At 31.4% G+C, this 15509-nt stretch overlaps 1 protein-coding gene across 2 annotated transcripts; it reads right to left on the reverse strand.

The window, feature by feature from the left end:
* Nucleotides 1–5686: 5686 nt before the first annotated feature.
* LOC133788939 (histone deacetylase 8) lies at nucleotides 5687–12781 on the reverse strand. 2 transcript variants are annotated; one of them, XM_062226609.1, is made up of 4 exons: nucleotides 12384–12781; nucleotides 11573–12153; nucleotides 7075–7353; nucleotides 5687–6357 (listed from the first exon to the last, which is right to left on the reverse strand). In XM_062226609.1, exons 1-4 carry the CDS (start codon nucleotides 12646–12648, stop codon nucleotides 6349–6351), a joined length of 1134 nt encoding a protein of 377 aa, XP_062082593.1. In that variant the 5' UTR covers nucleotides 12649–12781; the 3' UTR covers nucleotides 5687–6348. The 2 variants fall into 2 exon arrangements, with proteins under 2 accessions (XP_062082593.1, XP_062082592.1); XM_062226608.1 differs by lacking the exon at nucleotides 5687–6357 and having other exon boundaries at nucleotides 6904–7353.
* Between the last annotated feature and the right edge of the window lie 2728 nt (nucleotides 12782–15509).

Here is a 15509-nt window from a genome sequence, read left to right on the forward strand (position 1 = left end):
TACCCCCAAACTTAAATGAAACATTGTCCTCAATGTTTAATAAAATGGAAAAAATTAAGAACTACTCCCTTTGATGAATGCTTCCTTGATTTGACTCATTTGTTTTCTTCTCTTCTTTTTCTTTTTGGGCAAGAAGTTCCCTTCAAGCTTTTTGGAATTTGAAAAATATGAAAAAAAAAAACACACAACAAAAGTGAAATATAAAATGAAACATTAAAGTTGGGTTACCTCCCACAAAGTGCTTTAGTTTATAGTTTTTAGCTCGACTATAATTTTTTTTTTTAACCTACACCCAATCGATGGTGTAAAATGTCATTTGTAGGGTGAGTTATGACTTTGGTGTAAATACCATAAATAATAATTGATAACATCACACCTACAAGAAAATTAGAAATATGCAATTTTAAGGGAATATCAATAAAATAAGAAAATTGCATATCTATATTAAACTCCTTGTCATTTTGAGTAAATATACAATTTTTTTCAATTATGGGCTCTTGAGATATAATTATATCTTTTTCATTTTCCTCATGAGCCTCAAAAATTATTTCATCCAACTCTTTTGTTTTATTAGGGGGTTGGATGCATATTACAAGTTTTTCAACAACTTCATTCTCCTTTTCATTTTCAATTTGACTAATTGGATTGGGAATTGGTTGGTTTGGGTAAACTTGTTTTTCCGACTCTATAACAGTTGCAAGTTGTCCTACTATTGTCTCAATTTTTGAGATCGACTGAGATTGAGCTAATAAGATTTGGTAGGTTGATTACATAAACTGTTGTAGGGTATCCTCTAAAGATAGGCTCGTTTCTTGTTGAATATGATATGATAGGTCGGATTGGGCATGACTTTGATTATGCATGTTGAATTCATGCCCTATTGGAGACTGGGTATGACTCCATGAAAATTTTGAATTATAGGTGGGGGCAAAATGGATATCAAAAGATTCATGCATATCATACATATCATTTGTTTCTCCATAATCTAAATTTGAGTGCTCATAATAGTTGTACTCAGAATTCCAACTATAATTGAAATGATCCATATGAAAAAAAACTAGATGACAAACTAAATTTTTTTTTTTAAGATGACAATTAAGGAAAAAAAGAACAAGAAAATAAAATTAAGAGAATAAAAACAATGTTAAGATATTAAACACTTACCCGATAATATGATAAAAGACAAAGAAAAATAAGATAAAATTAAGTAAGATTATCAAAAATTAGGCAAGAGTAGGGAGGCATAGCATGTCATCAACCATAACAAAATTAAGGTAAAAAATTAGAAGGCACAAGTGCCATCAACTAAAACATAAAATAAAAGACTACGAAGCAAAATTGTCATCAACTAGTAACTTGAAAAAATAATAAAAAATAAATAAAAATAACAACAAGATAAATTACAACAAAATTATAATAAAATTAGGAGGCATAAGTGCCATCGACTATAAAAATTAAAAGGATAGATAGTAGGCACAAGTGCCGTCAACTATAAAAATTAAAAAGATAATAAATATAGAAATATAAGTATATTTTTTTATGGGTGGTAGAACCGTCCCAAATTTTATTTTTATCTTTTTTTTTTAGATTTTATATAAATATTTTTTTTTAAAGTTTTTTTTTAAGTGCAAAAATTAAAATAATTAGTAGAAGAATTCATTAACCTTGAGAGAAATTTCGTTTCTTTTTTCTTGCAACTCCCCGGCAACGGCGCCAAAAACTTGATGGACCCAAAACGGGTATGTTTTAAATATTTATACTCGCAAGCGCACGAATCGTATTTATAGAATAGTGTTCATGTAAGCACGAGATCGAACCCAAAGGAGTTGTCTAAAATCGAAAAGAAAACTATTTTAAACAAAAATTAATAAATTACAACCTAGCTCCAAAGATTGAAGAGATTTTTGAATAATGAAAATAAAATAAAAGACAATAATATAGAAATTAAAGACAATATATATTACTAAATTAATAATTGTAAACAAGATGGTAAAATAAAAATTATTAAGATAATAGAATCCACAAAATATAAGTTCAATAATATTTAAAAGTACATTGATTCCCAAGTTTTAGTGATAGTTAAAATAAATCAAACTATCATTTTCTAAATAGATTTGTAATTTTAAGCACCAATTACTTCTAAAAAAATAGGATTTTTCTTCACTTTTCAAAATTATAATTTCAAAGCATTTAGTGTAAATCAATCTAATGAAATAACAAATAAATCAATGAACATTATTTATAAGGCAAAACATAATATTTTTGTTCTAAGCATGGATGTGTACAATTTAATGACACATCTTACACAAAGAATATTATGTTTTAGCACTAATGAAGAACAAAGTGTACATATGTGCTAACAATCCAAAATATATGATATTTAAGATGAACGAAGATATTTGAAGAAGAAAATTTCATAAACTTTGTTGCACAAAATGGGAAATCAATATACAAAATAAACACTATCTAGTTACATATTGTTTCATCATCACCTTAATAATCTTAAAAAGATTAGAAACACATAACTAGAATAGCAAATACAAACTAAAAATTACAAACATAAATAGGAAAATTTGGAGGATGAACCCCCAAATTTTTCCTTTAAAAATACATAGAAAATAACCAAAAAGAAGAAGAATATGAAGAGAATAGAGAGGTTTTGAAATGTGTAGAATTTTTGGTATGGTAACCTCCCTTCTCAAATTGACACCCTAAATGGTCTTCAAAACTCCATATTTATAGCCAAAATGAGGTATTAAAATAATCAATTTAAATTAATTAAATTGATTAAATTAATTTACTTAATTATAATATGGCAAATAAAGGTAAATTATAGGGTATAATAATGATGTTTTGGAGTAAAGTGTGCAGAAAGTGGGGTAAAAATGTAGTATTTTTGGCAAATAGGACAAGGATACAAAAGTGAGCCTTTGTTGGACTCAATGAGAAAATGGCATACATATGGGTGGCTGTGTGGGCTGCTGGTTGTGTACAGGCCAAAAGTTGGCTGAAGGGAGGCTTGAGGCGTGGAGGCTTGGGAAGCTGCTGGCAGAAGCTTCACGTGTGGGTCTTGTGGTGATGGTGGAACGGCTGGCAGCAGGAGAAATTGGGCAGCAGCTTGTGGAATTGAGGAGCTGCTGGGCTTGGGCTCGAATGAGGCTTTTCATAAATGCCAATTCTTTTTCTTTCTTTCCTTCAAAATGTCACTTTTCCTTCATTTTTCTTTCTTCTCAAGAGCAAAAATTCATTATTTTCCCTATAAAATAAATATAAACTAAATCATAATAAAATATTTTCAAATATAAAATAAATCAATTTAATTCTTTAAAAATATTAATTATAACTTAATTTATATTTAACATTTAATTTCAATAATACAACATTTTTTTACCTAAAACTAAACAACAATAATTAAAATAATTAACTACAATATTTTACAACAAAATAACTATAAAAACACACAAAAATCTATAAAATTAAAATAAACCTAATAAATTCAAAATTACATAAAAATTTAATAAATTAATTAAAAACTCAATAATTAAGCAACAATTAGCACATAAAAAGTGGTAAAATAACTCTATTTTATAGAGTTATCACTCAACCTATTACCAACAGCTCATATCACTTCTGAGTCAACAACTACAAAAAGAGGCTGCCCCCATCTACTTTTTAACAACCTCTGACCACAAACTTTGCTAGTACACTGTTACCATTCTCTACAAAGTATTGGATTATAGAAAGTGGTGTTGCTCACCATGTTTGTTGTGAAATTAGTTGTTTTTCTTCATTTCAACATAATATCACTACCAAGCATGTCACTCTACCTAATGGTACCACTATCCAAATTGAAAAAGTAGGAAATGTGCATATAAACTCTCATATTGTACTTCATACGTAAGCAATTTTTGTTCCACAATTTAAATACAATCTATTCTCGGTTAGTTCTTTCCTTAAAGACTCTGCCATGTCCATGATTTTTACATCCAATCTTTGTTTCTACAAGGAACTTCTTAGATTTTGAAGATTGTGATAGCTAGAAAGCTAGGCAATCTGTTCTACCTCTAACAAGAGGCTTTTTTTCATAATATTACTGCTACACCCATTTCTTATTATACTCATTGTAATAAAAACCAATGGCATACTCCCCTTGGACATCCTTCTTTACTCATTACAAGTAAAGTCAATAAAATGCTTGATTTAGTTATTGATAAATCCACTTCTTTTCATTGTCCTATTTGTCACCTTGCTAAACAACACAAGCTTCATTTTATCTCTAATAATAACTTTGCTCTTGGTGTGTTTGATCTACTTCATATGGATATTTGGGGTCCTTTCCACATATTAAGCATTGAAGGCTATACATATTTGTTTAACTATAGTTGATGATAAGTCTAGATACACTTGGGTTTATTTGCTTCAAGCTAAATCAGATGCGTCTTCCATCATTCAATTTTTTTTCTTTCATGAATGCAAAATAACTCAATCTTGCTTAATTTTTTGCTAGCAAATGAGCTATTCATTTTCACTCATGTTGATAGACCACAACAAAATTCAGTAGTTGAAAGAAAACATCAACATATTCGCAATATAGCACGCGCATTAGCTTTTCAATCACATTTGCCTTTATCTTATAGGAGTTAATAAATTTGCACTATTGGTTATCTACTTAATAGGACTTCTTCGGTTCTATTACAAGACAACCTCTTTTGAAGTTATTAACAATAAACAACCCTTATGCACTCATCTTCGCAATTTTAGTTGCCTTGCTTATGCTTTCAACATTAGTTAGTAAACGACACCTATTTTCCCCTCGTTCTAGAGCATGTGTTTTTATAGCCTAACCTGAAACAATGAAAGCTTATTTCTTGTTAGACATACAAACAAATCATATTTTTTACTCAAGAGATACAATTTTTAATGAAAACATTTATCCATTTCATAAAAGTGTTACTCATGAGACCATTGACTCTTTTTTCAACACTTCTATGTTGCCTACTAACAAAATTGTTTCTCCTACAGCACAAAGAAATTTGGTTCAACAGCCTATTCCTCCTGACCAAACTCAGTTTGGTAGGATTGTTCATTAACCCAATCATTTACAGGATTATTTGTGTGATTTAACTCAAGTTGCTACTTCTACAGCTCATCCACTAGCTAATTACTTGTCTTATGATAGATTTTATCCTCATTTTCGAGCTGTTATCCTACCTACACATAACATTGCAAAGCCTAAATCATTTTCTCAAGCTTGCGAGCATCTAGAATGGGAGCAAGCTATGCTTGCCGAGCTGATTGCTTTGGAGGAAAACAAAACATGGACCATCATGTCCCTCCCTCCTCAACAACATGCAATCTGTAGTAAGTGGAATTACAAAATAAAGTATAAAGCTAATGGTAACATAGAACGCTACAAAGCTCGACTTGTGGCAAAATGTTACTTATGCACCTGTTGCTAAGTTCAATACTTAAAAAATTCTATTTGCACTTGCTGCATGTTAAACAATGGACACTACACCATTGGACATCAATAATGCATTCCTACATGGTGATTTATATGAGGATGTTTATATTAAACTACATCAAGGTTATCTCCCTAACAATCTAGTATGCAAGTTGCAAAAGAGTTTATATAGCTTGAAACAGGCTTCAAGACAGTGGTATGCAAAATTGAGCACCACTCTCATCCAACAAGGATTCAAACAATCCCCATTTGATCATTCTCTATTTATTCAACAAGACTCAGGATGTTTTCTTAGCCCTTCTTGTTTATGTCGATGATACAATTATAGCTACAAATAATACAATTGCTCTAACTCAGTTTAAGAACACACTTGATGCTAAATTTAAATTAAAGGACCTTGGCCCATTACGCTTCTTTCTTGGACTTGAAATAGGCAAGTCTAATACAAGAATTTCAGTGTCTCAAAGGCCATTCACCCTTCAACTCCTAAAGGTTTCGGGTCAACTTGGTACAAAAGTTGCATCTACGCCAATGGAGTCGATTCTAAAACTTAGCAAAAGATGCCATTAGATTTCTTCAATACCTTAAAGGTACTCCTGGACAAGGCTTGTTTTTTTTATGCTAATGCACATGATCCTCTTCAACTCAAGTTATTTGCTGACACTGATTGGGGTAGCTGCATTGACACAAGAAGATCCATATCCGACTATTGTGTAATCCTTGGAAAATCACCATATCTTGTTCTTCTGCTGAAGCCAGATACCGTGTAATGGCTAATGCAACATGTGAGCTGCTATGGCTTATTGCCATCCTTAAAGACCTCAATATGCATCATCATCTACCTACCATTCTTTATTGCGACAACCAAGCTGCCATAAACATCTCTAAAAATCCTGTTTTTCATGAAAGAACAAAACATGTGGAGATAGATTGTCATATAGTCAGAGAGAGTTTCAGATGGCACCTTGAAGATGATTCATGTATCATCTCAGAACAATTTATCAGATGTCCTCACAAAAGCATTATTCCCAACTCAATTCAATAACTTCATATCCAAGATGAGTGATCAAAATTTGTACACTCCATCTTGAGGGGGATTGAGGGGGAGTATTAAGTATAGTTATATCGTTAAGTTGTAATTTAGTTTGTAATTTGTGTGTAACTAATTCCCAGTCCTGTAACTAATTGTTTTATTACTGAACTTAATGGCTATTTAAGGCTTGGTTCTCTTTTTCTGTACACACGAATTCATCTCAATAAAACAGAACATTTTCTCTCTGCCTTTGGCTCATGTTCATTAATATATAATGTCACAAATAATAGTACCACAGGATCAAACAGAAATCGAGGATTACCTGTTGGATATAGCTCATTGTGTGACTGAATTGATTTTTATTTTGATCTCAGTGAGAATTATGCGGTTATAGTAAAAAACTCAATGAACCAAAGAAATAAGATGCAGCACAATTTGCATAACTGTTTCAATAAATAAGGGACATTGAATATATGTATTTATCAAATATTTTTTTTTAAAAATAAAAAAAAGTAGGAATGAACAAAAATATTTCAAGAAAACAAACTCAAAATTTAGCTTCTTTCATGAATGGTACCGTGTCTGTCTGGTATTTCTTTATGGACTTGATAACCTCTACAGGAAAGGCTTCATCCTCCGGGTAATATGCAATGGGATCAGATAATAGAGAAATTGGTAAGTTGAGCACACCTTCAAGTGTTGCATGAAGACAGTACGCTGCATACGTGACATGATATCCACCTTCTTGGACAACAAGAAGGCGCCCGCTAGAATACCTATTGGCCAGGCTATTGACCTTCTTCCCTATCTCTCGGTATCCCTCCATTGTCAAGCATTGCCTTCCATTAGGATCAAACTAAAAAGACAAGATGTGTCAGTTTACTCATGCTGCAAAGTAGGAATTACAATTCTAGATTTATATTTGTTCCTTGCAAAGTTAAGAAAATAAACTAGGCATGAGAAATATTATTGACTTGTCAAAAGTTAGAAACATGAAGTTGCTAAAGCACTACTTTTATTATCATTTTATCAGCAATACTCATACATAAACTTCAAAGAAGCTAAATATTGAATAGGATTTCGTTTTTTCATTTCAAGAAAGGCTGAAAGGTGGCCAAGTATGTCAGTCATCCCCTAAGTGAAATGCATGGCCTAAAAAAGTATCAAAATTTGAGGAATGTTTCTCATGATGACGAACAGTATTGGCCCAACATTACTAAAATTCATAAAACATCGGTTAAGTACACTAGTGCAATCACTGCGATTGTTGACTTAAGAAATAGTAAATATGATAGATCCGTTTGCCATGTCCTCTACAACTACTTTTAGACAGTAGAAGATAACAAACAAAAAATTTAAGTTATTTTTGTTACTATTTGTATGTCTATTACAAAACCTTGTCAAATTACAAAATGTTTGAATGTATAATAAAATATGTCATCCTGAAAATGTCATATTTGTTTACAATAAATCCATTATAATAAAAAATTTATTTTATACACAACAATATATTTTTAAAAGTGAAAATATATTTTATTTTTTTTTTGAAAAATAGAAGACCACATGTACACGAGTAGTCTACTCCCACAATTTATTAATAGCCTCACTTTCGGCGGAGGAAAACCATGATTACATTAACAAAATAACATAAAACAAAACAAAACAAAAAGACCACAAACAAAAACAGTCACACTGAGCCAAGACACAACAAAACATTACAGAATTAAGTTCCAGTCTCTAAGGAAGCAAGAGAAAGGAACCTCTTTGAAACCTTAACTTCGTTTAACCACAAAGCAACCCAAAGCCTGATCTTACCCCCACAAACCATCTGTATCACTACTCTAATCCTCAAAAATCCTTCTATTCCTCTCCAACCAAACACCCCACCAAACTGCGGCCACCGCGGTTGTCCACAGAATTTGACCTTCCTCACTTCTACTGACATAAAATAACAATAGTTCTACACAAGATTGAGATATCGCCCAACTCAGCCTAAACTCATCAAGGAGTGTATAGCGCAAATTTAAAACAAATCATAATGAAGGAAAAGGTGGCTGACATTTTCACTAGCCTTCCGACACAGCACACACCAGCCCGGAGAGAGACATAAACGACTTCCTCTTTTGAAGCACCTCATGCACATTAAACCTCCCCCACAACAATAACCACCAAAACATTCTAACTTTTGGTGGGACATGAACCTTCCAAAGAGTTTTCGACCAACAAGGTGAAGAAAAAGCATCATCATCTCTAAGGGCATTAAAGGCAGATTTACAAAACATCCCTGAAGAATCCTCTTTCCAAATCCTACAATCCTCGAGCACTTGACAAAGGCGAACTGTGTCTAGAGTATCTAAAAGGCTAACCAAATCTGATAGTTCTGTATCTCTAAGATTCCTGCAAAAATGTAGATTCCAAGTCACTGGATACGAGTATTCTGCCACAAAGTGGGATATACAATGCTGCCTTTTTTCACATAACCTGGCAAGCCCAGGAAAGGTCTCACTTAAAGGCTGCTTGCCAACCCAACTGTCCTCTGCTACCACTACCTACCTGAAGGAAACAAGTTTCAAAAAGTCCTCATACAAAAGCTCTATGCCCTTCCACAGACTTCTATGTGTCCCTCTAGATCTTTTATTAGTATCCCACCAATTGCAATGCATCCCATATTTACTTTTGATCACCCTACACCAAAGAGAATCTTGCTCTAGGGGAAATCTCCACAACCATTTCATCAAAAGTAACTTGTTTCTCAACCTCAAATTACCAATACCCAAACCACCCTTGTTTTTCGAGCGGCACAATACTTCCCAAGAGATCAAGTGATCTCCCTTCCTCAACTCTCCTCCCTCCCAAAGAAAATTCCTAATAGTTCTCTCCAAAATCTGTCACATGGTCGGGCATTCTAAACAAATACAAGTAGTAAATTGGATGGGACGATAACAAAATTAATTAACGTTAACCTTCCCCCTCTTGAAAAGTAAGCATTCTTCCATCCTTTCAGATGCTTAGACACCTTTCTAATCACAGTTTCCCAACAACTAATCTTTCTTGGATTATCTCCAAGCGGCAAACCCAGATAAGTCAGCAGCCAATCTCTTACAACACACCCCAAAGAATCAACTTCAGACTGCAGCCGGTCCTCCACATTAATACCTACCCAACAAGTTGCTTTTATTTAGATTAATTTTGAGACCCGAAAATACAACAAAGGTCTTCAGAATCTGAATGAGCCTATTCAGAAATTGAGCATTTGCTTCAACAAAAAACAATGTATCGTATACGAAGTGCAAATGTGTGATTTCTACTTGATCACTTCCTACCACAAAACCATGTAACAAATCTGCGCTTCTAGTTTTGCTCACCAATCTCCCCAAAACATCCACCACTAAAGTAGAAAAGAAAGGGAGATAGAGGTTCACCTGGCCTCAACCCCCTTGACCCTATAATCTTGCCTCTCGGTTTCCCATTGATAAAAATAGAGAAAGAGACTGATTTAAGGCAGCCCATAATCCACCTCCTCAATTTTCTGCCAAAATCTTTCTTTTCAAGAACAAAATATAAATATATATTATATAATTGAAATATTAGAATATCATAAAATATAATTTTAAAAAGAAAAATTGAATATTTTATAATATGAAAATACGTACAATATATAAGACGATTATAATCGATTTCTGTTCTTGTAAGGATTTAAAAAGAAAATCTACTGATAGAAAATGGATAAAATAAAATAAAAAGTATTAACGTTTTATAAGTTGGTGAATAGAGGCTTCTTTGGGAAGACCTTCCAAACAGATTATGCACTTTTTAAAATTATTCCAACTACTCCAAAAATTACTTTTAGACACTATAATAGCTTTCAAAGTCATGCCAAACTGATTCAATATCATGCAAAATAATTGTGTTTTTTACGATTACCTATTTGGACTCTTTGTTTTAAAAAATTCATATTTGTATCCTATATTTTGTAAAATGGTTCAAATAAACCCCTAAACTCAATTTTAATGAAGAAAAAATTGAATTTAACAATACAGTTTTTAAGCAGAATGATTTTATTTTTGTTTTGAATTATTAATTTGGTAAATTATTTGTTATTTCAGTTGAGAAAATTTTGACCAAAAACGAGTTTAGGGATTTATTTGAACTATTTTACAAAACATAGTATCAAAAAAGTAATTTGTCAAATCACATGGTCTAGGTAATGGGACAAAACACAAGATCCAAATAGGTATAAACTCAAATAAATATTAAAAAACTATCTTTTACAGTGTAACCATCACTAAAAATAGTATACTTGTGAGCATCACATATGTATGTAAAATATTTCTTTCACATATTGATACATTTATTAAATGCAATTTTTTTGCAAGTAATGAGTGGAAAAAGGGCATGCATTCATTCAAAACTCTAAACATCAAAATCTTTTTTTTTTCATAAAGGGAAACCAGACTGAGGTACACCATCTGAACATGTGCCTAATACAACCATCGAATCAATCTTTGTAGTTGGGATAAAGTACCTACAACTTATAAGCTACCTTTTACTCTACTTCATGGTCCACAGGTCCAGGACATGAAAGGGTTGAAAAAAAAAAAATGGCACCCAAATACTGAATCCAAGATTTCAATGAAAGACTTATAAAGCTAGATTACACTTTTCTTTTGAAAGAATTTGATCATAATAATGATATGAGCTACTAATGAACTCGAGTACTCATGTTGCTTGTGGAAGCTTTCAGATTTCCAATTCTAGAGGCAGTAGAAGTTGGCTTTAGATTTCCTACTCCTTATATTAGAAAGTGAAAGAAAACAAAACCGTAGCAGAGTTTACTTTTTAGGTTTTAGATAGTAATTGGAAATCTCAAAGCTTCCACAAACAACATGAGTACTCGAGTTCATTAGTAGCTCATATCATTATTATGATCAAATTCTTTCAAAAGAAAATGTGTAATCTAGCTTTATAAGTCTTGCTGGATTAAAATTCTCAAAAAAGTAATACATGATCATTCCCCAACCTAATTGAATAACAGAGCTATTAAAATGAAAGATAATTAAACAAGAGCAACTTACAGCACTTGAATCTTGGCCAATAACCAGGACCATCATATCAGGCTCAAACTTTTGGATAGCTGGGACAACCAACTCAGAAAAGGCATATTTATATCCTCGATCACCCGTGCCATTTGGCAAAGGTATATTCAGATTGTAGCCATATCCCTCCCCCTCTCCAAGCTCATCTATAGATCCATTCTGGGGGTGAGATGGACCCCATGAACCATGATTCATATGAAGGGAGATCGTAAGAACTTTATCTGACCGATAGAACCCCTCCGCGGTTCCATTGCCATAATGAACATCAATGTCAATCACAGCTACTTTTGCACAACCAGAATTCAAAGCCAAATGAGCAGCAAGACCCGCATTGTTAAGGAAGCAGTATCCATCAGCTTGGGTAGGCTGAGCATGGTGACCCGGAGGCCTGACCAATGCATAAGCAAGCTTTCCATGTCCATCTAAAAGATACTTCATTGCTGATAAAGTAGTACCAGCGGCAAGAAGAACAGCTTCCCATGAGCCAGGATTCAAGAAAGTCCCTCCACAAAATGTCTTACCCCCTTCTTTATCAGCTTCAACTAGTTCACTTATGTATTCTGGAACGTTTTGTATGTCAAAACCCACATCAGTCTCTGAAGAGCACAACAAATTCTTTGCAAAGCTAACCAAAGAAATCGACTAACCAGATCCCAATGACACCTCCTTAATTAGTTCATGTATCAGCGATTTAAGAAAAACCCAATAATTTTATTGGAAAATAAACAACAAATAATAGAGCTTATACAACATTCTACTTATCAAGACAATAAAAGAAGAGAAATGGAACCTGGGGAGTGGAAAGAGAGCAATTCAGAGGTGAGAGCAGGTGTTCCAGAGTGCCAAGTAATGTAGGGAGAGATAGGGCCTCTTCTAAGAATGGAGAGCATGTTCTTGACTCTTTCTGAGTTTTCTGGGTGCTTCTCTAAGACGTCCAAGAAACCGGGATCGATTCCGGAGTCGAAGACGCCATTTCCAGTGTCATGAGCAAGCATACCCTCGTGCCAGAACACGTGAAGGCTGCCAGATTTGGGAGAAGAAGCTGAAGAAGCCATGGATCCTGACAGAGATTTCTTCCACTGGCAAAAGCTTGTAACTTGTAAGTGAACATATCGGCTCAATCAAATATTTATAACATTGGTAATGAGCTTACTGCGAAGAAATTTCTCCCTATATGATTGGTCAATGAGACGTTGTAACTGGTAGGGTATATAAGGGTATTTCTATGGTTGTGGCTAGAAAAAGAGTCGGGTGAATAATTTACGGTATTTGAAAACGATGTTCAACGGACTGTTTTCCATGCCTCGAAAATAAATTAGTCTGAGATTTTTTTTTTCAACAGCTTAAATTATTAGGAATAAAAAATTTATAAAATATTCTAAATCTATTCTATATAATAATTGTGTAAATAATAGAAATTGTTTGTTTTAAGGAATTTTTATTTTTTTAACGTTAACTTTAATGAAATATTTTTATATTTAACAGAATATTTTTATACTTAAAAGTAGTTTGTAAATACTTAAACTTAAATAAAATAAATAATTAGAAAAATTAAAATAAAATATTTTAAAGATATTTACCATGATAATTATTTAAAAATAATAAAATCATACATTTTATATCTTAAATAAAATTTAATTAAACTTAGACTCACTTAATGGAATAATATCATATTCAACTTATAATATAATCTGCTGTGAATTAGCAACAAATTACTTTTATAAAAAAATAGCAAAAAAATTTAATTTAAAATTCATGTATGATATTTAATATTACATTAAACATATAATATATAATCTATTGTTGTCAATCCCAAATTCAAAAACTATAACAAACATAAACTTAAACAAAAATAAATAAATTATTTAATTAAAATAAGATATTTATTTAAAATTTATATGATATTAATATAAATTTAATAAAAATAATTAATAAATTATATAAATAAAACTAAGTAAACTTACCTTGCCGGTTAATTGTATCTAATAAATATAATAAACATGAATATAAAACAAAAATGTACCGAAAATTATTCACAACACAAAAGAGGTGCATCTTTTTTTTGCCCCTACTAAAGAAAAATCCTATAATTATATCTAGAGAAATTTATCAAAAAGATTTTTTTTACATATATATAAGTTTTTTTGTATTTTGGCATAGTTATGATAATTTTTTATAAAATATTTTTTATCTAAAATTTTTCATCAACTATCTAAATTATAGGATGTTATTTTGCATAAAATTATTAAAATTTAGCTAGAATACAAAATGATTTTATAAAATTAATAATTTTACCAAGATATTTTTATATTTATCTAGTAAACTATATTTAGTGGTTTGTATTTTTTTTTTTTGAATACGAAGTTAATTAGAAGATTTGTAATGTACTTTCCATGTGAAATTACAGCTTTTTATTGTTTCTAATTTTTTCTTCGATATTCAAAGCTATCTTTTTTTTTTTGTCCGGTCTAATTTTTTAATGTAAAACTTATTTGGTTTGAATTTAATCAAAATTTTAAAAATTTTGAAAACACCTATCTTACTTTAAAAAAATAGACACTTTTCTCTTTCTTTTTTTTCGACCATGGAAAAAGCGTATGTTGAATGGCTCGACGATGAAGAATACAATCTTAAGATCAACATTGACTATCTCCTCAAATGGTGTGTCTCTTGTCTCTCACATTTCAATCTTTTCTCTACAACTCTCTCACTTCATAGCCTTTTTTCTCTTCTCTAACTATTCGGTGTTGCTATGGTCAGTAATGACGGTTCGTCGGAGTTTATGGAAGTGTGTCAAATTGTAGTACTAATTTTTTTAAACGTATTTTAATTTTTTTAAATCTAAAAACAAAAATATTTCTTTTCAAATATGAAAATTAAATATTATGATTTTATTATTAATTTTGATTCTAACGAGATAGTTTTTTAATTAAATGTTTATATTTACATTTGTTCTTTTTGAGTTAAAATATTATAATTAACATTTGTGATGAAGGTTTTATATTCTTAAAAGGAATATATTTTAATTGAGAATTTTAAAGATGCCCTAATTTTTCTTTAAACAACAAAGTATAGAGGTAGAAAATTTTATTTAAGAAATTATTAATAGATAAATTTTTGGTAATTTTTTTTAGAATATGTGATTTAAAAAAAAAGTTATGAGAAATTTATTTAAAATTGGTGGAAAATGGAAAAAAAAAAATGTGTGCATAAACGCATCATTAGAATAAGTCTACCTATACACTATTTATAATCTTGATAGTGCATGTATGAAGTACATGTGAAGTAATCTTATTGTGTCAAAACTCAACAAAAAAAATCAATATAATCAAAATTTTAATAAAATGTATTAAAAAACCATACCTAAATACATAATTATCAAAAGCTTCTCAATTAAATTACTAAAGTTAAAATTCATGTTTGAATCTAAACAACTAATTATTACATAATAAAATAAAAATTCTTTAATATGCAATAGTGTGTATATATATAATTATTGATTTATATGTATATGGAAAATACTAATTTAGTTTTAGGTGCTTTTATTTGTACTCATTTTTTCTTTCTCTCCTCTACTCTAGTCTAATTAAACTCCTCATAACCACTAAACAAATGTTATAGTGGTCCCAAGACATGTTTGGGACTTGGAGGTTGAGGGTTTGAGTGGGTGACCCCCTCTAGTAGCAAGGGAGCTATATGCTATGGGGTCTTAAATGTGAGTGCTCTGCCTGCTAGCCCACACCCTTGCCTCCACCTTAGGAGCTTGGTACCACTAGTTGTTCATATGGGACTCAAGTGACGCATCCCATCATAGGTGGGGAAGACCTGCTGTAACATCGTAATTTCCTTAATAAGGCTTAGTGCCTTGATTAGGAAATCAAGAGGGCAATAATTGAATATTATATGATTGTTTGTG

The sequence above is a fragment of the Humulus lupulus genome, chromosome 7, assembly GCF_963169125.1.
Source record: "Humulus lupulus chromosome 7, drHumLupu1.1, whole genome shotgun sequence".
Taxonomy (NCBI): Eukaryota; Viridiplantae; Streptophyta; class Magnoliopsida; order Rosales; family Cannabaceae; genus Humulus; species Humulus lupulus.

What these genes read in the sequence shown, in the direction of transcription:
- LOC133788939 (XM_062226608.1), bottom strand. Translation starts at nt 12,648, where the DNA reads ATGGCTTCTTCAGCTTCTTCTCCCAAATCTGGCAGCCTTCACGTGTTC. An exon ending in GCTCTCTTTCCACTCCCCAG is followed by an intron (nt 12,154 to 12,383) that starts GTTCCATTTCTC and finishes AAAACGTTCCAG; the next exon opens with AATACATAAGTGAACTAGTT. An exon ending in TTGGCCAAGATTCAAGTGCT is followed by an intron (nt 7,354 to 11,572) that starts GTAAGTTGCTCT and finishes TTGTCTTTTTAG; the next exon opens with TTTGATCCTAATGGAAGGCA.